Source organism: Ambystoma mexicanum, chromosome 1p (assembly GCF_040938575.1).
Source record: "Ambystoma mexicanum isolate Mex_15411 chromosome 1p, UKY_AmexF1_1, whole genome shotgun sequence".
In the NCBI taxonomy this organism is placed as follows: Eukaryota; Metazoa; Chordata; class Amphibia; order Caudata; family Ambystomatidae; genus Ambystoma; species Ambystoma mexicanum.
In genome coordinates, this window is record NC_090921.1 from 214,460,757 (window position 1) to 214,484,506 (window position 23,750).

Below are 23,750 nucleotides of genomic sequence, written 5' to 3' on the forward strand. Positions count from 1 at the left end.
CGGGGCAGGTGACTAAAAGGGAGGCCAAAGAAAGGGGCCTAAGAGCAGAGGTTTGAGGCCAATGGTAACAAGAGCATGCCTCAGAGGGACTCTCCTAATGGTGGGAGGGAAGGCTCGATCCCAGCTGCTCTGGATTTAGAAGTGTGACAAATGTGCCCCCATCACAAATAAAATACTTAAAATGTGTGCATTGCTGTAACAGTTTCTGTAACTGTGTTGTGTGTCTCCCCATGAAGTAGAGGGGGAGACTTAAAGGATGTAAAACGCCATTTCAATTTCCAAATTTCCTGAAAAGCACAAACAAGAAATTAAAAAACAAGACATCACACAAAAATCAGTAAAAAGGTAAATAAAAGGGACACCCCATCAATCATATTCAACATAAATGTGACAGCACAAAAACATGCAATGGACGGACAGAACCAAAATCATGCATTTAAAAAAATAAAAATATAAAAAAGTTGCCCTATACGGCTAGCTTCTGGTTAGGACATTAAAAGAGATGCTTTTCCAATGATTACTTCGTAAGAAACCAGATCAGAGTTTCCAATGACAAGGAACAGGATCTTGAAAGAGGCACACTCCCTGTAGGCCTTCCTCTTTAGTGGATCCCCATAGAGACCAAGTCTACATTGCCTCAAGGCTGAGTAACAAAGGGCTGATGTGGACTTCTCACGATGGCCCACTCTCCTTCACATGCTCTGGCAATAAGATACCGGAAGAATAGGGTTTACTCTTTTAATTAAAAAACACATACAATCCTTTACAATATTTAAAACACAGATGGAAGAAGCGGTAGAGGTCTCTATGAAAGTTGAACGTGTGGCTGGGTTCTGGCAGTGCACACTGTGCCAGAGCAGGATCCCTTAATCTAATGACTGTGCTCAGAAGCTGGCTCCTTCCTGGCAATGGCTCCTGTGCGATACGCAGATTCCATCCCAACCACGACAGTTTGTTCAGGGTCCTATGGTAGGATTCTGGCCTGCACTCTGCACAAACCAATGCAACCATTATCATAGAAATGGGGTGCTAAAAACTCTGGATCTGGACATGGCCTAGGCAATATTAGCACATCAAGAGTAGTAGACTTGGCTCCATGGTGCTGAAGGGGTAGGCATTGAAGTCTATCCATCATGTCCATCACCAGTTCCAGAGTCACCAATGGGAACAGGTGAGATCACAATTGCCGCACTCTACCACTGTCTTATCAGTAAGAGCGTGTACTCGTCAGTACGCAGTGTCCATTCTCCTCTGTCATTGCGAGGGCTGTGAAGAGTCTGCTCCGTTGGACTTCCCAAACGCTGCGCTGGCCCCAGTGAGGTAGGCGACCGCTGGAGGGCTATCGCTACGCTCTTGTTTCACCGCAGTGAGCGCAGGGAGTCCAGTCAGTGCCAAGCTGGCCGTGGGCGATGGCTGCTGCAGAGTGCTCGGTGTCTGTGGTTTGCCATCAGCCGCTGTTGGTAACGAAACCACAATGTATTTCTGGACATTGCCAGTCGAGGTATTGCTCTGGGTGGTCTGTGAGGTGGACACTAGCTTCACAATGGGCTGGATGCTGGGGACCGTGGTGGTGACTGGGGAGGTGGTGGTGCCCGATGCGGTAGTGCTGAAAGTTATCACCTAAAAGGAAGGAACAAACAATTAGCTTGTTTGCATACTCTTGGCATACGCAGTTTGAGAAATTGTATACAATGCCATTGACTAGTATTGAGAAAGGAACAGTGAGACACTTCATCTTAAGGCACTCCACTATTCAGAATGCCAAATGACATCTACACTGCATGTCGGAACGTACCTGCCATCTCAGTACATGCCTACAATATCACAATCTCACTAAGCACTCTGGAATGGTTGCTTAGGAAATTGACATCCGGGCAAAGATGTGCTAAACTGCTTCCAAGACACGGCTTAGCTCCTGCCTATTTGCAAATTGGGCTTTCTGTCCAAGTGCACGGTCCTCTACAGGACTTCAGACTACAGTCCTCCCTCACCTTGCTGTCTTGAGTGATGCCTGCCCGTATGTAATGAATTCAGATGAGCTAAAAGCTTCTTTGAGGCAAAGACGCTAATCAGCCGCGGCCCTCCTCCTATGATGCGAAGAGTTGCTCCAACATATAAATGGCTTTCAGCCTTTAGCCTCTCCATTTCACATATAAAATAGAGAAAGAAAAAAAATGCAATCCCTTGTATTGAAACATGTTACCCACTGGCGCAACCTCCAATACTATTGGATTGCGGACAGATAAGACTAGGTCCAAAGTGGCCTTTTGACCCTATTTGCCATTCTTCTGTATTTGTAGTCTAATGTTGACGGGAGCAAGACCAACAGGCACTACATCAAAACAGCAGTGCTAAAATAGACAGGCTACACTATGTTCTTCCCCGAACCCACATATTAGGTCATGCTTGAGCCCTCCCTGCCCTCCATCCCCATTTCCCCTTCCTGCCTAAATGCACAAAAGACACCAAGACCATTTTTAGTGGATATTAGAAGGCCACCGGTGCCTGCATACTTGATGACCTGTCTTACAGTCCCTTTCCTTCCCGGAGCCTATGACATTTCATTGCCACTAGATGTTTACATGCCCTACTTTGATTCCACCTCTATTTATACTTTATGCAGGCTCTCCTCATGGAGCAGTTTCAATATTACGGGCTATCACGTGAAGCATTTGTTGCATCACTTCTGCCTAGGTGCCTCTAGTGGACGCCTGGGAGGAGAGGTCTTGTGCCCGGTGATACTGTAGCTTTTCTAGACTACTGGCCTCCTAGGTTCCACATTGTAACTGCCACGCTAACCTAAGAACAGACTACAAAACACCAAGACATCAAATTTGCATAAGACAAGCGGATGGGTCAGACATTTTCTTCCTGAGGCAGTACGTGGAAAAGTGTGTCTGTGCTGTCCGATCTATAGCCCAGGCCCTTCTGCCCTGAACTACCTGATCACCCAAAATCACCACCCCACCCAGGTGAACCCATACTCTTCCCTCTGCTTTATTACAGCTTTCTACCAAAACTGAGCCCCGAGATATTGGGGTAGGCATCCTCTTGGTCTGTAGAGGATTGGAGAGTAGAGTGGGATGGTCACCAAAGTCCTTGTTACCACTGATTTGGCGATTTTCTGGGAGCTTTCCATTTGGAATAACCCTCATGCAATGCTGCACATTTGGCCATAATGTTTTGAAGAGATTGATAGTATTTTACCCTGTATGATTACTGTACTTTCATCAGGCTTGCCAGCACTGAGGTAATCAAAGACACTCCTCATCATGGACAATTGGACACCAAACCTTTGGTATGTCTTGGCCTTGCTGCTCCATTTTACATAGTTGGCCAAAGTTCTACAAGCATGGGTTCCAATGCCACTATTTTGACTCACCAATTAACATCTACCAAGGTGAGCACTTGATAGAAACAACGGCCGGTGACCTATAGAGGACCAGTAATCTCCAACTTGTGTGTGGAACCTCTGGGGGACACTGTTTGCCCACCTCAACATCAAACAAACCCCATTATGTTGAATACTCAACAGTCGAGAAGTGGATCAGACTGCTTCTCACATCGATAAGACATTTTCCTGCTTCACCACTGATTGGGAACTCTCCTTGAAAACACATCACAAAGAAATCACAGACTTGTTCTAACTCCTCTGCACAATCAAGTCTCTTGTCTGATGTCAGAACATCTGCTTACTGGTGATACACCAAGCAATGCTTGCTACGCTGAAAGCTGTCCATCACAGGACTGAAAATATTCAACTAAATTACTCCATCCACAAGGAGTTCCACTGCCTACCCTCACTCTGCATCTACAAGAGAGCCTAGATCATCGACACAGCAATGTGATGACCACAAAACTGTCACATTGGTTACAAATTCATCATTTCAGGAGGCAGCAAATGGAAAGCATGCAAGAAAGAAAGCATTTCTCCTGCAGAGCACCCAAAGGCTCGAACAACATACAAACTAACATCAAACTGGATCGCTCTCAGTCCTGCAATTTAGGAGAAAACTAAGACACTGCTCCAAGAAACGCTACATGGATCACCGAATGAACAAATACAGACTTCACCTTTCCCTCTAATTTACTTGTCTGCCGCTTTCTAGCTATGTCTGTGCTATATAGATCCCTGGCAGAGATCTTTTGCAGATACATTTTGCAAAGCACTGTGGACTTATTGATATTCTTCATCTTGATTTAGTTTAAACCATATCGATAAAACGAATTACCTTCAATTACGGGTCCAGCATACAGTTAAAACAGTGCTACATGGACTCTGCCTACTTCTCTCCAGTTCCAAACACTTGGTTCATTTATTTATAATCTAGACAATGCTTAAATAACCATCAAGCCACCCACAAGCCTGCTCAAACACCCAGGTGTGTTGCATCTTTGAGTATTTATGTTCAATACTCCAGAACTGCATCCAGTGAAGTTCCAAAACCTGTCCATGTTTCTCCTTTTGGCTTAAGAATATATACAAACATGGATTGTAAACCAGTTGAGCAGAGTGTGGCTTAAACTATTAGCAAATGATACAGTGATCATTAGCAAAATAGAGATGGTGCACCGAGTTTATACTCAGGGATGGATTTTGGGGACGTGTTCGACCAATGACTGCCAAGCAGCACAGAGCACAAGGAGCCTTTGGCTTTGGAAGTCGAAGCACTGATTAAGCTGCAACAAGTGAGGAAATTAAGAGTGATACATCCACTGTTCCAAATGTATAAAATCGACCAGCCTAAAAGTGGAACTTTAGGAAGGCAAGCATTGGCAATGCCAATAGTTTGGGCGTTTGTAGTTTATTGCATTTTACATGAAGTGAAGCAATGAGGAACGACACACTGGAGGGTAGTGCCAGGTGCTGAAGGAAACATTGTGGGAGGGGAAGAATAAGAAATAAAAGAAACAAAAGACAATAAAATAAATCCAAATCAATTAAAGCTAGGCCAGCAAAGGTGTGCATTAGCTGGTTTGCTTGGGTGTACCGACAACCACCATGTGGGATCCCACCCATGAAGCTTCTCCGATTCCCTTGAGGATCATCAAGTCCTTTCTCCAAGAGACTAACACTCCCCAGGACGTCCCCTGGTACCAGTGCTACAAGTACTGCACCCGACAATATAAAGATACTCTCACAACTGCCTGCCCATTCTTGGACTCCTTTTGAAGTAGGCAGAGGAAGGGGTGGAGTTAGAGTAGCCCAAAGGAAAGGTGTAGTCCAGAGAGACATTTTACATCATATTGTATTCTGCTAAGGCTCCTAAAATCATATACCATAACACATGTTTTTACCTTGGAAAGATGGAAAGCTGCGCTGGTTCAGTTATACATGGTTCCAATGATGTCAAGCCAGACCTGCCTACAGTTGAAGTCAAAACCCCTGAAATTTCTGTTTGCAGCGCAAGCCTAACACCTTCTAGGTATTAAAAAATCTGTAATTGCCTTATCTCAGGGTAAACAAGGGTGGGTATAATAACACACACACGTCAACATTTGTAACCCATCTATAAAAACAAGTAAACAATTGGAACTTAAAATCATTAATTAATTTCATCTGGTCAAGTCTAAAAAATATATATTCAATCTTCCTCCGTTTCATGCAAAAACAGGCCTTATATATTTCACATTAGATGTGCCACAGATAGGCGCACAAGGATAAACTGAGTTGTCCGGAATCACATTTTAGTCAACATATGTAACTAGGATTTGAGACTAGCCCACCACTGAGACACTTGACCTCATATTGTACATGCAAGATTCATTCATCTCAATGTGCCGACACTACATTGCACAGGTTCAAAAACCGGTTTGGGAATCAAAGCTTTATAGCTTTATTCCCCCGTACCCCGAGACAACTTAAAACCACAAATGCCGCTCTTGCTGCATCGTCCATCGCTTCAGAGTCCTGAAACTCTACCGCTGTGCTGGAATCGCCACGGGTAGCAGCAACTCTTCCTCCTGTCACCGAGGACTCTCCAGTCAGACAAGACGGGTGATCGACGCATGTACCCGCTGCCAGGTGACATCTGTCAACTTCAGGAAGCTACCACCCTGCACTGCTACGCCAGGTGGTGTGATGTATCAGTGCTGATTCCTCCCAGACAACTGGCCTGGGTCCCTTCTCGTGTGGCCAGGGAAAGGCAGACACTTTCTGATCCCGACCCTGGGGGTGGTGTAGTGCGGGAGGATCACTCGAGAGACATCGGCAAAGGAAGCATGGGAAACCCACCTGGTTTAACTATCCCTGTAATCCCACACTTTTCACTGCCATTTGCCAAACAGCAGGAGTTAGGAAAGAACAAGTTACTTACCAACTGGTAACTTTCTTTTGACTGGATGTTCCTCCAACGCATTCTACATCTTTGACATGTAATGTCCACAGCGGTGCACTTCGGAAACATTTTCGGCAGAGGGCGTCCTGCGTCAATGGCGTCAGATCCATGTCCCTCGAAGGCCTCTGTCGAGGGTGACGTCACAGGATGTTATAAATAGGACGCACGGCACCCATAGCCTCAGTTTAAGATTTCTTTCCCCCAGAATGTGTGGCACCAGACTGATGCCTGCTGTACTGCACTTAGCCTTGCGGAAACTGAAGCTACAATCGCATAGGAAATTCTCCTGAGGGACAGGCTGGGAGGGCGATGTGGAATGCTTTGGAGGAACATCCAGTCGAAAGAAGGTTACCAGTTGGTAAGTAACTTGTTCTTCGAATGGATTGTGTCCTCCAACGCATTCCACATCTTTGACAGACTCCCAAAGCAGTACCAGTAAATGGAGGAGGGAAAAGGATTTAGAGTACCCAATTAGATTGCGGAATCAAGAACCGCCTTCCCAAAGGCCATATCCTGACCATGGATTGCATCAAGGGAATAATATTTTACAATTGTATGGATTGAAGCCCAAGTAGCGGCACCACGAATATTCCGAATAGGAACACCCCGCTGGAGGGTGGTGGAAGTAGCCACGCCCCTAGTGGAATGAGCCGTCAACCCTTGAGGAGGGTCTTTACATGCCAACCGGTAACACTTCGTAATGGTGAGGATAATCCACCTGGACAAGGTCTGTTTGGTAACAGCCTGGCCCAATGGTGTCCAGCATATCCTACAAAGAGTTGATCGTCCACTCTGACCCTGGACATCCTGTAAAAGCTAAGAGCTCTCCTAGGATCCAACCGATGGAGATGCTCCTCTTCCTTACCAGGATGAGGAGGAGGGTAGAAAGATGGAATATCCACCTTTTGACTCAAATGATATTCAGAGACTACCTTAGGTAGACACGAGGGACGTACCCGCAGTACAACCCTGTCCTTGTGAAACACAGTAAAGGGTGGCTTAGATGAAAGTGCCTGCAATTCACTCACTCTGCGAGTGGAAGTAACTGCAACCAAGAAAACAGTCTTGAAGGACAGTAATCTCAAAGGACAAGAGTGCATAGGTTCAAACTGAGCACCCATGAGAAACTTCAAAACCAAATTCAAATCCTAAACCGGCACCTGGAAAGGTGACTGCGGAAATACATTAGTGAGTCCTTTAAGAAACTGGAAATCAAAAAGGAATCTTAAAGTAAGAACATTCGTCAGACGAGCGCTTAAGATACATAGCGCCGACAGGTAACCCTTTAATGGTACCCACTTGAAGGCCCCTATGGGCCAAAGAAAGTAAAAAAAGACAACCATAGGAACGGAGCACTGAAAAGGATCAACATTATGATCTCTGCACCAGTCGCAGAACGTGCGCCAACGGTACAGGGATTTTGTTGCAGGCCGCCTGGCCGAAAGCAACACCTCCATCACATCATCCGGGAGGTTCCAATACTTATACCTCAACCTTTCAGATACCAAGCGTGAAGGTTCAGAGACTTGACCTCTGGGATGGGGAACCTGACCCCCTCCACCCGCCCCTGACCCCCAAGCCCCACACCCGCCCGTGTGAGAGCAGATCCTCTCGGTAGGGAAGACAGCGTAGAGGGCAGATGGACATTTCCAGAAGGTCCGGGTACCACGCTCTCCTGGCCCAATCCAGAGCAATGCGCATCATGTGGGAACCGAACCTCTGCAACACTTGAGGAATGACGATCCACCACAAACGCGTCCCCTAAGGCTCCCCTTGGAGGAAATTCCCTGGAGCAGAATCTCTCGCACTTCCGGTTGACACTGGTGATGAAGAGATCCACTTGCGGGGTTCCCCAAAGGGCAAAGATCTCCTGAAGGACTTCCTGAGCCACCTCCAACTTGTGGGAAGACTGCTCTGCTGGCTCAGAGCGTCCGCCACCGCATTGTCGTCTCTGGCCAGATGAACTGCCGAGATCGAAATCTCCTGCTGGATGGCCCAGAACCAGAGCTGCATTGCCTCTCTGCACAACGGAAGTGACCCTACCCACCCCCTTTTTGTTGAGGTAATGCATTGCCACTGTGTTCATCATGATCAGGACACTCTTCCCCCGCACAGAGGGCAGAAACACCTTTAGGGCTAGCATGATGGCCCTCAGCTCTAACAAATTGATGTGGAGTCTGGACGGAGACCAACGACCGCTGGCGGTCAAGTTGTTGGCATGAGCGCCCCATCCTGTGAGGGAAGCATCCTTCACTACCGTCACCTCCGGCCACGGTTGCCAAAACTGTTCCCCCCGCATCAGGTTCCCTTTGTTGGCCCACCACAGAAGATCCTGGGAGACCGAGAGCGGACTCTGAACGGGATCCGATATCTTCCCAGAGAACTGTGACCACTGCATCTTGAGAGCCCACTGCAGGGATCTCGCCCGCAGCAAGGCCTCTGGCACCAGACAAATGCAGGATTCCATGAGGCCGAGCAACCTTAAGAATTCGAAAGCCAGGAGACTCTGGGCATGTTGAAACTTGTCCACCATCTGCACAATGTGATGAGCGTTCACCTTCGGAGGCGAACACTTCCTCAAGGACGTGTCCAACACAACCCCAATGTACTGGAGCTATTGGGAAGGTGTCAGATGAGACTTCTTGAAATTCAGGGAGAAGCCCAGCCTGTGGAGGGTGCGGCAGGTGACACCGAGATGATACAAAGCTAGCTCGGGAGAGCGTGCCCGGATCAGCCAGTCGTCCAGGTAGGGTTAGACATGAATCCCCCCTCGCCTGAGGTACGCTACCACCGCCACCATGAGCTTGGTGAAGACCCTTGGGGCGGAGGTCAATCCGAAAGGCAGGACCCGAAACTGAAAGTGCGAGTCGCCAGTCTTTCTTTGAATACCATCCCTTGTTCCTCTCTGCTACAGGCACCAGTTCTATAGCGCCTTTCTCCAGCAGGGACAAGATTTCCTGCGTAAGGAGTGATCCAGAAGCTTCAAAGAGTGTTTCCCCGGTGGATTGTCGTGAGGCCGTTGAAGGAAGGGAAAGCAGTAGCCGTGGCCTATGGTATCCAGAACCCACGCATCTGAAGTAATGGCACGCCATTCTTCGAGATGCTGAGACAGCCCCCAACCAGCAAGCCATGGAACATGGCCTAAGGACTGTTTAGAAGCGGCTGCAGCAGTGCATGAAGGCAAAGAGGCAGCTGCCTGAGCGGCTTTGGCACCACGATTTCCCCGACCACCACAGGTACTATTTCACTGGCCCCTTTGACTGGCGACCCTCTCGTTCTACCAAAGGAGGAGTAGAAACTAAAAAGGAACCTCCCCTCCACTGCTGTCCGCTAGGACGAAAAGGCAGAGGTTGACGCACCGCGGCACTCAAAGATTTTGCTGCAGCTTTTGAGGTCTGCCACCTTTTTCAAGGCTCTAGTCAGCCTTGCTGCCAAATAAATGTGCTCCATCAAAGGGCATGTTCAGAAGACGGGCTTGCACATCCGGAGCAAAACCCCGACTTCCGCAACCACGCAAATCTGCGTATAACGGTGCTTGCAGCCAGGGACTGGCTCACACTGTCAGCCGTATCCAAACCCGACTGAAGGGCCTCACACATGGCATCCTTGCGATCCTGCATGATAGCAAGGAACCGATCCCTTTCTTCCACCTCGGGAATACACTCGGCCGCAAAAGAAACAATTCCACAGAGTGTGTGTAAACTTTTCCAAGGCACACGTGGAGTTGGCCGATTTCAAAGGCCATGCTCCTAGCAGAAAATACCTTTCGGGCCCAACCGTCGAAGCGCTTGTCATCCCTATCAGGAGGGATGGTAGGGTACACCGCCTGCCTCGAGGTGGCCGTAGCCGCCTGAACCACTAAATTCTCGGGAGTGGGATGAGTAGATAAATAGCTATCGGAAGAGCTGTATTTCTTGGTCAAGGACTTATTAACAGCCGGAAGAGAATTCGGGGACTGCCAGGCAGCTGCCACCCTTTTCTGTAAGGAAAGATGAAAAGGCAAAACCGGGTCAGAGGACGGCCCCTGATCTAAAATGTGCATCAGATCATCCTGCACAAACTCTTCAGGAGGACTGGACCAGCCCAGATACTCCAAGACCCGTGACATGAGCTTTCTGTACGAAGACTCTGCATGAGCCAAAGGCTCAGGTCTACCAAATTCCACTTCTGGGGAAGCGTCCAACCCACTGGCATCATGGAGGGTCTGCCTCAACTCCAACTGTCACTAGAAAATTGTGGAGCTTCATCCAGACCTCTCCTCCTCTTCATAAATGTCAGCCAGAGGGAGGAGAAACCCAGGTCTAGTGATAGAAGAGGGCCTGGAGTCCACAACTGGTCTCACAGACTTCGCCGTAGCCTTCCACGGAGGATCCACAATGTCTGGGTACTCCAAAGGCAAATTTCGAGAAAAAAATCCCTGAAGGCGCTGATGCCGCCGAAGGCTTCGATGTCAAGAGCGTCGACAACCTCGACGTCGTGAGCGCCGGCGGCGCCGTGGGGTGGTATGATGGCAAAGCGCTGACATCAGAGTCAGACAGACAACGCGCCGGCATCAAGCCCTCCGTAGGTAGCTGAGGTCTCAATGGGGACGAGGACCGAGACCTAGAGACACGTCTCTTGCGACCTTTTGATTCCTTGTCCGTACGGGACTTCGAAGGCTCCCAATGTGAGTCGCGTCATGAACCCGAGCCCAAAGGCGTACGAGACACGGAACAAGACCGATCCTGGCTGGCTTTGTCAGAAGGCGCGACTGGATCCGTGTCCAGCAATTGAAAAAAAATCGCCTTCATGGATTTCTTAAACGCTGCTCATTCCTCCGGAGTCGAGGACTTTGTAGGGCACCTAACCTTTATTTATTTTTTACATTTATATAGAGCACAGACAGCCCAGGGGCATTGTGGCGCCGTTACTTGCAGCAGGCTTAGTTACATTATGCATAAATTACAACATTGGGTGCAGAGATGTAATACATGTTTATGCATAAAAACGTACACAATTCAAATAGTCATATAGGGGATGAACGTAATGAACGGGGTAGAGGAGATCAGGCGAATAGGGTGGTTTTCATGGTTTTACGGAAGGCGGTGAGTGAAGGTTCAGCTCGCAGGGCAGTTGGGAAGGCATTCCAGTGCAGGGCAGCTAGGTAGGGTAAGCTGGCACCACCTGCTCTTGCTCTTTTTACCATGGGTACGGTGAGTAGTTTAGCATTTGGGGTCTTAATTGGTCTTGAGGACAAGGCAGGGTGGATCTTTTGCGATAAGTATGCTGGTGCTGCAAGGTGAATGCATTTGTGGGTGAGGGTCAGGGTTTTGAAGATGATCCTCTCTTTTATAAGGAGCCAGTGGGAGGCTCTTCTAGCAGTAGAGATGTGCTCTCTTTTGGAAATGCCTTGTGCTGCGTGTAAGGCGTTGTTTTGAATAACTTGCAGTTTCTCGGGGTTTTTTGTGGAGGTCCCTAGGAAGAGAACATTGCAGTAGTCCAACCGTGATCCAGTGATAGCCCTTGCTATGTTTGTGCAGGTGTCGTTGGAAAGGTAGGGTCTGACAGCATTGAGGAGTTTGGCCTGGTAGGCAGCTGAGGAGGCAATGGCGTTCACCTGTCTGGTCATGGGTAGACTTGAGTCCAGGTAGACGCCTAAGGTTTTTACTGACTCAGATACTGGAATTTTGATGGAGTCAATGATGAAGTGGCTAAACTGGTCGTCAAGTTTTTTGAGAGTGTCGGGAGAGCCTACAAGCAGGAGTTCAGTTTTGTCTGAATTGAGACAGAGGCTGTTGGCTGCCATCCAGGGTTGGATTGTGTTGTAGATGGTGTTGAGGGTCTTGGAGTCAGTGTCATAGTCGCCTGTCATGGTGATGAGGATCTGCGGGTCGTCCGCGTAATTAGTGTAGGGGATCCCCATGGCGTCAAGGATGAGGAAGAGGGGGCGAGTGAATATATTGTAGAGGGTGGGAGAGAGGTATGAGCCTTGTGATACCCCACATAGCATAATGGTGGGTGAGGCAGTAGCTAGAACAGAGAAGACCTGAATGGTCCTTCCTTGTAGGAATGAGGTGATCCAAGCACTAGCATGAGCCGAGACGTTTGCAGTGGAGGTCAGGTGGTGGCATAAGACATCGTGATCAACAAGGTCGAACGCGGTGGAGAGATTGAGGAGAAGGAGCAGGACGGGTTTGCCTAGGTCTCTTGCATCATCCATCTGGCTTTTAAGGTCGAGTAGGGTGGTCTCAGTCCCGTGTTTCAGACGGAAGCCGGATTGTCTCAAACGTAGGAGTTGATTCTCTCTGAAGTAGTGTTGGACTTGCAGGTAAGCTGCTTTGTCCAGAATTTTAAGAAGGAAGGGGACGGTGGTGATGGGTCTATAGTTGTTGGGTGAGGTAGGGTCAAGTGTGGGTTTCTTTATGAGAGGCCTGACCCATGCTTCCTTGAGGGATGTGGGTACTTTCCCTGTGGTGAAGGAGGCGTTGACAAAGGCTGTGAGAAATGGGGCGAGTGAGTCGGCACAGTCCTTGATAATGGTAGCGGGGCAGGGGTCTCCTTTGCAGTTGGAGGGTTTGATGCCTTTCATTAGGTTAATGATGTCCTTCTCCTGGATGGTTTGGAAGGAGAAGGTAGGAGAGGTATCGAAGGTGTGGGGGGGGGGGTTAGGAAATGGGGGGTGGGTAGGGAGAGTGAGTCTGGAGTTCACAATTTTGGCTTGAAGCAGGTCCAGTTTGTTACGCATGGCTGTTTGAATGCTATTGCACCAGGCTTTGTCTTTGGTGAAGTTTTGGGGTGTGGGGGTGGGGGTTTCAAGTTCCCTGAATATGGTGAACATTTCCTTTGTGTTGGATTTAGCTTCGGAAATTCTGGCTTCGAATGATTTTGCTTTGGCTTGGATGATGGCTTTTTTATATTCCTTTGAGCTGGTTTTGAATTCGTTTGTCTTTTTCATCTTGGGAGGACTGCCAGCGTGCAAGGGCAGAGCGTTTGTCCGTATGGAGTTTGAGGAGGTCTGGGGTGAACCAGGTGTTGGCGTGGCTTGTGGGTTTGGACTTCCGAGGTTTGAGAGGAGCAATGGAGTTGATTGCTGCCGATATAGCATTGTTGTAATTTTGTGCCAGGGTTTCTGGGTCATTGGAGAAGGGAGGTCTGAAGGCAGATCCCTGAAGGAATGGTAGGAGTCTTTCTTTGGTGAGGAGACGAGCGCTTCTAGTGAGGGCAGGTGGCAGGGGTTGGGGCGGGTGGGGGAATGGTGGTGGGGATGTTGAAGGTTATGATGTGGTGGTCAGAACACAGGGTGGGGGAGTTGCCTGTGATTGTGAGAGGGCAGCTGTGCTGTACAATCCAGTCAAGTGTCCTACCCAAGGAGTGGGTGGGGTCTGTGACAGTGTTGGTGAAGCCCAGAGTTTTAAGGGCTGAGTTGATTGATTTAGAAGCAAGGTCTTTGGGGTCATTTAGTCCAAGGTTGACATCACCGAGGAGGATCGCTTTGGTAGAATTCTTTAGATTGTCAGCCAAAAAGTGGGTAATAGCGGATTGGAAGTCCCCTATGGGGCCGGGTGGCCGGTAGATAAGATGGAGTGTAATGGTGCAATGATGAGATGGAGAGTTTGAGTTGGAGGTAGTCGCTGATGTCATTTGTAGTTTTATCATTTTTTCTGGTGGGAATGGAGTCTTTGACTAGGATTGCTACTCCTCCACCTTTGGTAAGGCGGTCTTGCCTAATGACAGCGTAGCCAGGTGGGAGAGCAAGGGAGAGTGCAGGGCCCGAGGCTTCATGCAGCCATGTTTCGGTGGTCTAGGTCGTTGGTAGTGAAGAGGTCATGGATGTCCAATGCATGGGCATTGACAGACCGGGCGTTAATCAAGGCACATTTGAGGTGACGGGGTGTGGGGGAGGTGGATTCTGGTATGGGTGCAGTAGTTTCAGGGGTTACAGGCATAGTAATAGTGGTAGGTACATCAATACATTGAATGGTTAAGGTAGAAGAATTGGCAATAGTGGGGGTCCCATTTACAGGGGTCACAGGCATAGTAACAGTGGCAGGTACATCAATACATTGAATGGTTAAGGTAGAAGAATTGGCATTAGTGGGGGTCCCATTTTTAGGGATCACAGGCATAGTAACAGTGGCAGGTACATCAATACATTGAATGGTCAAGGTAGAAGAATTGGCAATAGTGGGGATCCCATTATCAGGGGTCACAGGCGTAAAAGTTGAGGTTTTGTAGACCGTAGATTCGTCCTTAGGGAGTTCCAGGGACTTAGTTGTGGGCTCCATCCAGTTCCAGGGACTTAGTAGTTGGCACCATCCTCCGAGGAAGGCGGGGGAAGGCAAACGGTGACAGCGTTTCCTAAAGTGGCGGGAACCACTCTGGGTCCGAGATCCCCGGGATTCCTTCCAACGTGGAGAGTCGCCCCTCGAGTCGTCTGTGGAAACCCCCTTGGACTTGGAAGTACGTGACTTAACAGGCTTAGAGCCCCTACCTACCTGGAGCTTCCCCTTCCACTCCTGCAAGGCCTTGGCAGTCGAAGACTGGCATTTCGAGCAGTCGGTGTCATGCGACTCGCCCAGGCACCACAAACCAATGCGGTGGGGGTCTGTGAGCGACATCTTCGACTTGCAGTCCCGGAAGTTCTTGAAGCCAGACCGCAGAGTCGGAGGGGGTGAAGAGAAAGACATCGTAATGATGAACACACGAGGCGCACCGAGTCTCACGAAGTTAACATGTTCGCATAAAAAAAGAGAACTGAGGCTACAGACGCCGTGCAACCTATTTATAAAATCCTGTGACATCGCCCTCGACGGAGGCCTTCGAGGGACATGGATCCAACGCCATCGACGCAGGGCGCCCTCTGCCGAAAAATTTTCCTAAGTGCACAGCTGTGGACATGTCAAAGATGTGAAATGCGTTGGGAGGACACAATCCATTCAAACCTCATTTTATTGTAAAGGTGTACAAGTCCCATAATCCCACAAGTAATGGTACGAGGACTGAAGAGTTATGCCGTAGCAGTAGTCATCCTATTAAATTTAACTACCCACACCTGAAAGAACTTGGGAGGAATAAAAAGGCCCCCTCAGGTGCCGGTAATTAGAAGGAGCCGGATCTGTGACTGGAGTGTGTGCAGTAGTAGCAGAGGCAGACAGAAGCATGCATGGTGTTGGCAAACCAAGCAGAAGTGGAAGAGCCAGAGGGATGCTGGAATGGGGATGGAAGCAGATTTCAACTGCTTCTTCTGAGAGGGTCCCGTTTCCCCCAAACTCTGAGGTGCAGAGGCTGCACAGCGGAAGGCAAGCAGGAAGGCTGCCTTTCCCCCATGTAAGCCTGATTGCAGTTGTTGCCATACAGGAAACGTGTCAGAGACCGAGGCGAGGAGCTATTGTCAAGCTGTGTCCCAGGAGCGAGAGGGGCTCCTTAGTCGGGTGGCCAGGCCTGAAACACTTTCAGCGAGGAAGGTTATGGGTCCCAAGTGAGTCAGAAGCGGTACACATTGTGCAACACGTGGAAAAGAGGAACACAGAAGCTGGCAAGTCAAACCTGGCGTTCCGATTCTTTGCGTGAGCACTGCTAGCAACAGTACCCAGCTTAATGTTCACGTGTGTAGAAGTAGAAGCAAGCTGAATTTATTAGAGTTCCTAACAAGGGGACAGTGGAAAGTAGCATTTGCGTGTGATCAGAAATATTTTTTACTTGCGCGAAAGCAAACGCTGCTGAAAGCCACTGTTAAACCATTAAACCTATGCAGAAGTGGATGCATGTCTCATTAAGCAGAATAAACGTTGCAAAGTCATTGCTGAACGTGGTCGTTTGTGTCTAATTTTGTTTCCTAAGTAAAGACTGAACTTTACCTCTTTATTCACAGGAACAATCATTACTTGTAAAAGAAGTTTAACCTTTCAAAACATTTTAAGAAGTGATTGTGTGTGCCCAATTGTGCTTTCCAAAGAAAGACTGAATGGTACCTTGAAATTCACATGATCAATCATTACTTATAAAGTGGTTACACATTGTATCTGCAATTGAAGAGTGCAAGCATTGCCCAAGCTAAGAGTATTCCCCTACTAAGACTGAAATCAGCCTTTTTCAAAGCCAGAAAAAATATAACCAATACTGTGAGCCCAAAAGAAGTTCAACCTTGCCTATGACACAAGTGTGCAAGCATTACCGGAAGTCAAGAGAGTGGCACCAAGGCTTCTGGGTAATTACTTTGGCTAACATTTGGCAGAGAGGTGAAAGCAATGTTGGGGATGGGAAACCTTGCTGCTACTAAAGATTATTTGAAGGTGACACAACCTGCATTACCAAAGACTATCAGAAAAGAGAAGTGAGCCATGAAGGCAAACTTAGGTGTTTATTGTGGCAGATAGACAAAAGAGGCAGCCCCTTCTGAAGAGAGATTCACAGGAAGAGTGCCTTACCTATTTGAAGAGGTTGAAGTATCTTAAAGCGAATCTTGTCAGAATCTGTCATTGAGACTGAAGCTGTGGTAGTAGCACAAAATACTAAAGCTGTGGTGAAATATATGATTGTCAGTGAATGCAGGACTTCAGTGGGACAAAGGAGTACCATGCTATGGGGCAAAGGAGAATATCCTCATAGTAACCTTTAGTAGAAGTGAAGTTGTTGAAGTAGAAGCAGCAGCTCTGTGAAGTCATCCTGACAAATATTCCTATTGTGAATCTTAACCTTGAATATAGCTACAAGAACTGTTAACCAAGACTGGTGTTTCACTAACCTTCATTAAAGCTGCATTTCTTTGAACGGTGTTAAGTCTTATTGGATAAACTGGAAGTGGCTGAAAAGCATCATGGCTGGGAATAACATTGATGCTATTCTGAGAAAGTGGAAAGTCTTTATTTCACCAAGAAGACCGTTGTTGAAACTTTGATTAACACATCTTTACCTCAATACTGAAACTCCTGAATGGATACTTTGCTACCTACATTGATTTCCTGGTTTCTTTTGATGAACATTGAAACTGACCATATCTTGAAGCACGGAGAAGGGAGTCTGCCCAGGTTACTAAAATGTTATTAAGAACTTGTGACTAGAATTGTTTAAGTTATCCGAATTGCCATATACATTTTCTTTTGTGTATTTGATGTTTAGTGCGAGGGCCAGACATCCTGTGTTAAGAGGGTTTCCCTTTAGTTTTGTTAGGCAGGGAAATGCTTAGCAGGGTAGGGATAGTGAGGCATTTAATAACATCTATGCTTTAATAAAAATGGCATATTTTGAACAATCATCAAACAGCTGTCGGTCTCGCATTGCTAACCCCTCCCAGTGGGCGCCAACAGTATGCTTCGCTAGCAGTACAACGTTCCTTTCCAGACCAACTGATTTTGCGCTGGTTTAAGATCAGTTTAAATACGCATGTGTGCCCAGGTTAAGGCATTAACCCTTCACAAACCTGTGAGAGTGTGCCTTTGCATCTGATACACAAAGAGGCTGTTAGGCAAGAAGAACAAGTTACTTTCTTACCTGGTAACGTTCTTTCGATGGAATGTTCTGACGACGTATTCCATATCTAGGACAGGTATTCACCACAGCTGTGTCACTTCGGAAAATGTTCTGCGTCTGCGTCCTGCATCGATGACGTCGATACGCTATCCTCGAGGGCCTCCGTCAAGCCGACGTCACCGGATGTTATAAATAGAACGCACGACGCCCGTAGCCTCAGTTGTAGTTTTTTCCCCAGAATGTATGGCACCAATCTTCTGCCAGTATGACCACAGAAAGCCTTGCGGAAATTTAAGCTGCAATCGCATAAGAAATTCTGTAGCGGGGCAGGCTGGGAGGGTACGATATGGAATAATAAGTCGTCGGAACATCCCATCGAAAGAACGTTACCAGGTAAGAAAGTAACTTGTTCTTCGAGGGGATTGGTTCCTCCGACGTATTCCATATCTTTGACAGACTCCCAAAGCAGTACCAACGTATGGAGGAGGGAAAAGAATTTAGAATGCCCAATTAAATAGAGTAAAGGACCGCCTTGCCAAAGGCCAGATCCTGCCCATGGATAGAATCTAGGGAGTAGTGTCTTACAAAAGTATGGACCGAAGCCCATGTGGCTGCTTCACAAATGTTAGAATAAGAACACCCCTCTAGCAGTAGAGGCAGCCACACCCCTAGTCGAATGAGCCTGTAAGCCTACCGGAGGGTCCTTACCCACCAAGCGGTAACATTCAGAAATTGCCAAGATAATCCATCTAGACAAAGTCTGCTTAGTAACAGCTTGTCCCAAACGCCTTCCAGCGTATCCTATAAAGAGCTGATCGTCCACTCTGACCCGGGACATGCGTGAAATGTAGAAACGTAAAGCTCTCCTAGGATCCAACCTATGGAGCCTCTCCTCTTCCTTACCAGGATGCGGAGGAGGATAGAACGCCGGAAGAAGGACCTTCTAGCTTAAATGGAATTCCGACACAACTTTTGGAAGAAAGGAAGGAAGAACCCCAAGGACAACCCTATCCTTATGAAACACTGTGAATGGTGGCTTAACAGAAAGTGCCTGCAACTCACTCACTCTGCGAGCGTAAGTATCCGCAACTAAAAATACAGTTTTCAAGGTTAGCAGTCTCAAAGGACAAAAATGTAAAGGCTCAAATGGAGCTCCCATTAGGATTTTTAGAACTAGGTTCAAATCCCAACCGGGCACCTGGAAAGGTGACGGTGGGAACACATTAGTGAGTCCTCTGAGAAACTGAGAAATCAAAAGGAATCTTAAAATAAGAACACTCCTCAGACGAGTGCTTAAATATGGACAGCGCCGCCATGTAACCTTTAATGGTACCCACTTGCAAGCCCTTGTGGGCTAACGAAAGCAAAAAAGACAGGACCACAGGAATGGCACATGAAAAAGGATCCACATTCTTAACCCTGCACCAGTCGCAGAACTTTCTAAAGCAACACCTTCATCATGTCTTCAGGGAGGTCCCAATCCTTATACCTCAACCTTTCAGAAGCCAAGCATGAAGGTTGAGGGACTTGACATATGGATGGAGAACCTGACCCCCACCCCCAACCCGTGAGAGCAGATCGTTGGTCGGTAGGGAAGATGGCAGGGAGGGCAGATGGACATGTCGAGAAGGTTCGGGTAGCACGTTCTCCGGGCCCATGCCGGAGCAATGAGGCTCATCCGGGAACCGAACCTCCGTAACCTCCGTAGCACTTGCGGAATGATGGGGACTGGGGGAAACGCGTACAGCAGTGGGAAGGACCACTCCACTACGAATGCGTCCCCTAAGGCTCCTCTTGGAGGAAATTCCCCGCGAGCAGAACCTTTCGCACTTCCAGTTGACACTGGAGACGAAGAGATCCACTTGTGGGGTCCCCCGAAGGGCAAAGATCTCCAGGAGAATCTCCTGAGCTAGCTCCCACTGGTGAGAGACCGTGCTCTGCCTGCTCGGAGCGTCTGCCGCCGCGTTTTTGTCTCCAGCCAGATGAACTGCCGAGATCGAAATTTCCTGCTGGATGGCCCAGAACCAGAGCTGCATCACCTCTCTCCACAGAGGGAGAGACCCTGCCCCCCCTTTTCGTTGGGGTATGGCCACTGTGTTGTCCGTCGGGATCAGGACATTCTTCCCTCGCACAGAAGGCAGAAAAGCCTTCAGGGCTAGCCTGCTGGCCCTCAGCTCCAACAGATTGATATGGAGTCTGGACTCCGACGGAGACCAACGACCGCTGACTGTCAACTTGTTGGCACGAGCTCCCCATCCCGTGAGGGACGTGTCCATCACGATAGTTACCTCTGCCAGGGTAGCCAAATCAGATTGCCTTCGACGGCCCACCACAGAAGATCCTGGGCGATCGAGGGCGGCACCTGAACGGGGTCCGACATCCTGCCGGAGGACTGTGACCACTGGAGCTTGGGAGCCCATTGCAGAGATCTCAACTGCAACCTGGCCTCTGGCACCAGTAGAACGCAGGATGCCATGAGGCTGAGCAGACCTCAAGGACTCTAACGCCGGGAGACTCTGGGCATGTTGAAACTTGTGCACCATCTGCAGAATGTGATGAGCCCTCACCTGGGGAGGGAAACACTGCCCCAGGGATGTGTCGAGCACTGCTCCGATGTACTGGAGCCACTGGGTTGGCATCAAGTGGGACTTCTTTAAGTTGAGGGAGAAGCCCAGCTTGTGAAGGGAGTGACAGGTGACTGACAGATGATCCAGCACTTGCTCGGGAGAGCGCGCCCTGATCAACCAATCGTCCAGGTAGGGGTAGACGTGAATCCCCCTTTCCCGAGATATGCTGCCACCACCACCATGAGCTTGGTGAAGACCCTCGGGGCGGAGGTCAATCTGAACGGCAGGAACCGAAACTGAAAATGCGAGTCACCAACCGCGAACCTCAGGAACATCTTGTGCTTGGGATGAATCGGCACATGAAAATAAGCGTCCTTGTGGTCGAGAGACCCCAACCAGTCCTGAAGTTAAAGGGCCTGGAGGACTTGAGAGAGAGTAACCATCTTGAACTTGTCCTTCCTGAGGAGCTTGTTCAAACCACGCAAGTCCATGATGGGTCTCAATCCCCCGTCTTTCTTCAAAATCAAAAAATAAGGGGAATACCATCCCTTGTTCCTCTCCGCTACAGGCATCAGTTCTATGGCGCCTTTCTCCAGCAGGGATTTGATTTCCTGAGCAAGGAACGGATCCAGACTCTTCAAAGAGAGATTCCCTGGTGGATTATTGTGAGGCCTCTGCCGGAAAGGAAGACAGTAGCCGTGGGCTATGATCTACAGAACCCACATATCTGAAGTAATGGCATGCCATTATACAAGATGCTGCGTCAGCCTTCCCCCAACCGGCGAACCATGGGACATGGCCTCATGACTGAGCTGAAGCGGCTGCGGCATTGCCTGAGGGTAAAGAGGCAACTGCCGGGTGGCCTTGCACCTCGAGTACCTTGTTTGCCACCTATGGCACTCCTACGGTGGCCCCTTTGACTTGCAGCCCCTCTCGATCTACCAAAGGAAGAGTAGTATCGAAAGGAACGTCCCCTCCATTGCTGTCCCCTAGGACGAAAAGGCGGAGGTTGGAGAGCTGCAGTGCTCAAAGACTTCGCTGCAGCTTTGGAGGTCTGCTGCCAAAAAGATGTTCACCATCAAAGGGTATGTTGAGAAGCCAGGCTTGCACATCAGGAGCAAACGCCGACTTCCACAACCACACAAATCTGCGCATTACGGTGCTCGCCGCCATGGACCGGCTGACACAATCTGCCATGTCCAGACCCGACGGAACGGATTCACACATGGCATCCTTGCCATCCTGAACAAGAGCAAGAAAGCCATCCCGTTCCTCCCCTTTGGGAATATGTTCAGCCGCCAAAGAGACAATTCCACAAAATAGGAGTGAAATGTGCTAAGGCAAACACAGAGTTGGCTGCCTGTAAAGCCATACCCCCTGAAGAAAACACTTTCTTCGCCCAGCCATCAAAACACTTGTCGTCCCTATCAGGAGGGATGGTAGGGTACGATGCCTGTTTTGCCGGGGCCGTAGCCGCCTGCACCACAAACTCTCCGGAATGGGGTGCGTAGTCAAGTAGCTGGAGTCGCTGCTGGCAGGACGTTTTTTTTTTCAGCAAAGACTTGCCCACTTCCGGGAGAATCTCCGGAACAGTCCAAGCCGCTGCCAACCTTCTTTGCAAGGCCATATGGAATGGCAGTACCGGGTCAGTTGGTGGACCATGGTCCAAGAAGTCTGTCAGGTCATCCTGCAGAAAATCCCCTGGTGGTGCAGACCACCCCAAGTACTCCGTCACCCTTGACATGAGGCGCCGGTACGAGGATTCAGCATGCGTACCCGGCTCAGGCCTGCCAAACTCAACCTCCGGGGAGGTGTCCAGACCACTGGCATCGTGCAAAGTCTGATGCAGGTCTTCTAACTGGCTGTGACCAGATAATAGGTCATCAGGAACCTCCTCAGGAACCAGACCTTCATCAGACCCTTCATCCACCTCAGAAATATAGTAAAGAGGCTGGAACAAATCCCTGGATGAGGACGCAGAAAAAGGCATGTGTTTGGACTTGGCCAGAGCCTTCCTCTGGGTTTCCACCAGTCTCCGGGGCACCTCCTCGAAAGATGTCGACAGAATCTGCGTCAACAGCTTCGACACAGGCCTCGAGGGCGGAGCCCCAAGCATGTCCTTCGACAGTCTCGGCGCCAATGGTTTCCTCGGAGGCGGGGAATTTGGAGAGTGGAGAGTGGATTTCAACTTCCGGGGCTTGGACACCTTACCGACAGAAAGCTTCTTCTTACGCTCCCGCAAGGCCTTCGATGTTAACGACTGGCAATCGTCACAATCGTCCGTGGCGTGTTCCTCACCGAGGCACCAGAGGTAGGCGTTGTGCGGGTCCGTCAGCGACATCTTGGAACCGCAGTCCCGACACTTCTTGAAACCCGGTCGCAGGGTAGAAGATGACAAAGACATCAGGAAATCTTCACAAATGGGTTCGAAGAACTGATAGAATAACTCAGAAGAACCGAGGCGCGCCGAGATCTCCGAACCGAACACGTTCGCAGAAAAAAACGGAACTGAGGCTACGGGCTGATAGCTATAACATCCGGTGACGTCGGCTCGACGGAGGCCTTCGAGGACAGCGTATCGAGGTCATCGACGCAGAAAATTTTACGAAGCAGCACAGCTGTGGTGATTACCTGTCAGATATGGAATATGTTGGAGGAACCAATCCCCTCGAATTGATGCAGTAACCCTGTGCGATACTACACAACACGTGTCCTCTTGGTATTAGGTAACCCACCTTTTGGTATAGGCCTGTACTACACAAGTTGGTAGTGTGACTGAGCAGCCAGGCTTATCTCAAGAGGGGCATGTAAATGTGAGCTGTAGAGATGTAGCAATGAAATTCGCAAATACTAGTAGCCATGTAACACTTACACTCAAGGCTTTAGTTAAAATAGTTATTTAACCACAGTTTTTAAATAGGCATTCTTTAAAAAGGGCAATATATGTAACAATCAAATATACTTGTCCAGAATCAACACAAAGCTAGTAGACTTTAGAGATGCTTTTTACACACTTCCTACACCCTGAGGTTACGTCACTAACAAGGACAGTAATGGCATGTATATATCACTAGTACACTTTGTAGGTTCTGAGGTTGGTAGAAAGGAAAGCTTAAAGGAAGGAAAAAGGTTAAATAGGTTCTCGGAGCATGTGAGCTCCTACATCTTCCAATGAAGTCTAGATAAAAACCTTTCCCAGCAATAATAGTTGTTAGGGAGAATTCTCAGAATTGTGACAATTCCTCTCTACCTTAGAAACCCCCAGCAACTTTGCTGGGTTTCAGGACTTCAAATGTTTAACCTGGAGAGAATGAGACCCTCTTTCCCACTCATGTATTTTTAATGTGATTTGAACTCAGGGTTTCTTTTTTAAGTATGAAGTCTGAAAAACTCCACA

At 48.6% G+C, this 23,750-nt stretch overlaps 1 protein-coding gene across 5 annotated transcripts in view; it reads right to left on the reverse strand.

Moving 5' to 3' along the window:
• Window positions 1–724: 724 nt before the first annotated feature.
• TAF6 (TATA-box binding protein associated factor 6) overlaps window positions 725–23,750 on the reverse strand; it is a 262,044-nt gene continuing 239,018 nt past the window's right edge. For 3 of the 5 annotated variants that reach the window (XM_069646390.1, XM_069646387.1, XM_069646385.1), the window contains exon 15: window positions 1,115–1,620. In XM_069646390.1, coding sequence (XP_069502491.1) covers window positions 1,255–1,620 — 366 coding nt within the window. In that variant the 3' untranslated portion in view covers window positions 1,115–1,254. Of the gene's footprint in view, window positions 1,621–23,750 lie in introns of all 5 variants that reach the window. The other 2 variants (XM_069646383.1, XM_069646386.1) reach the window with 1 other exon arrangement.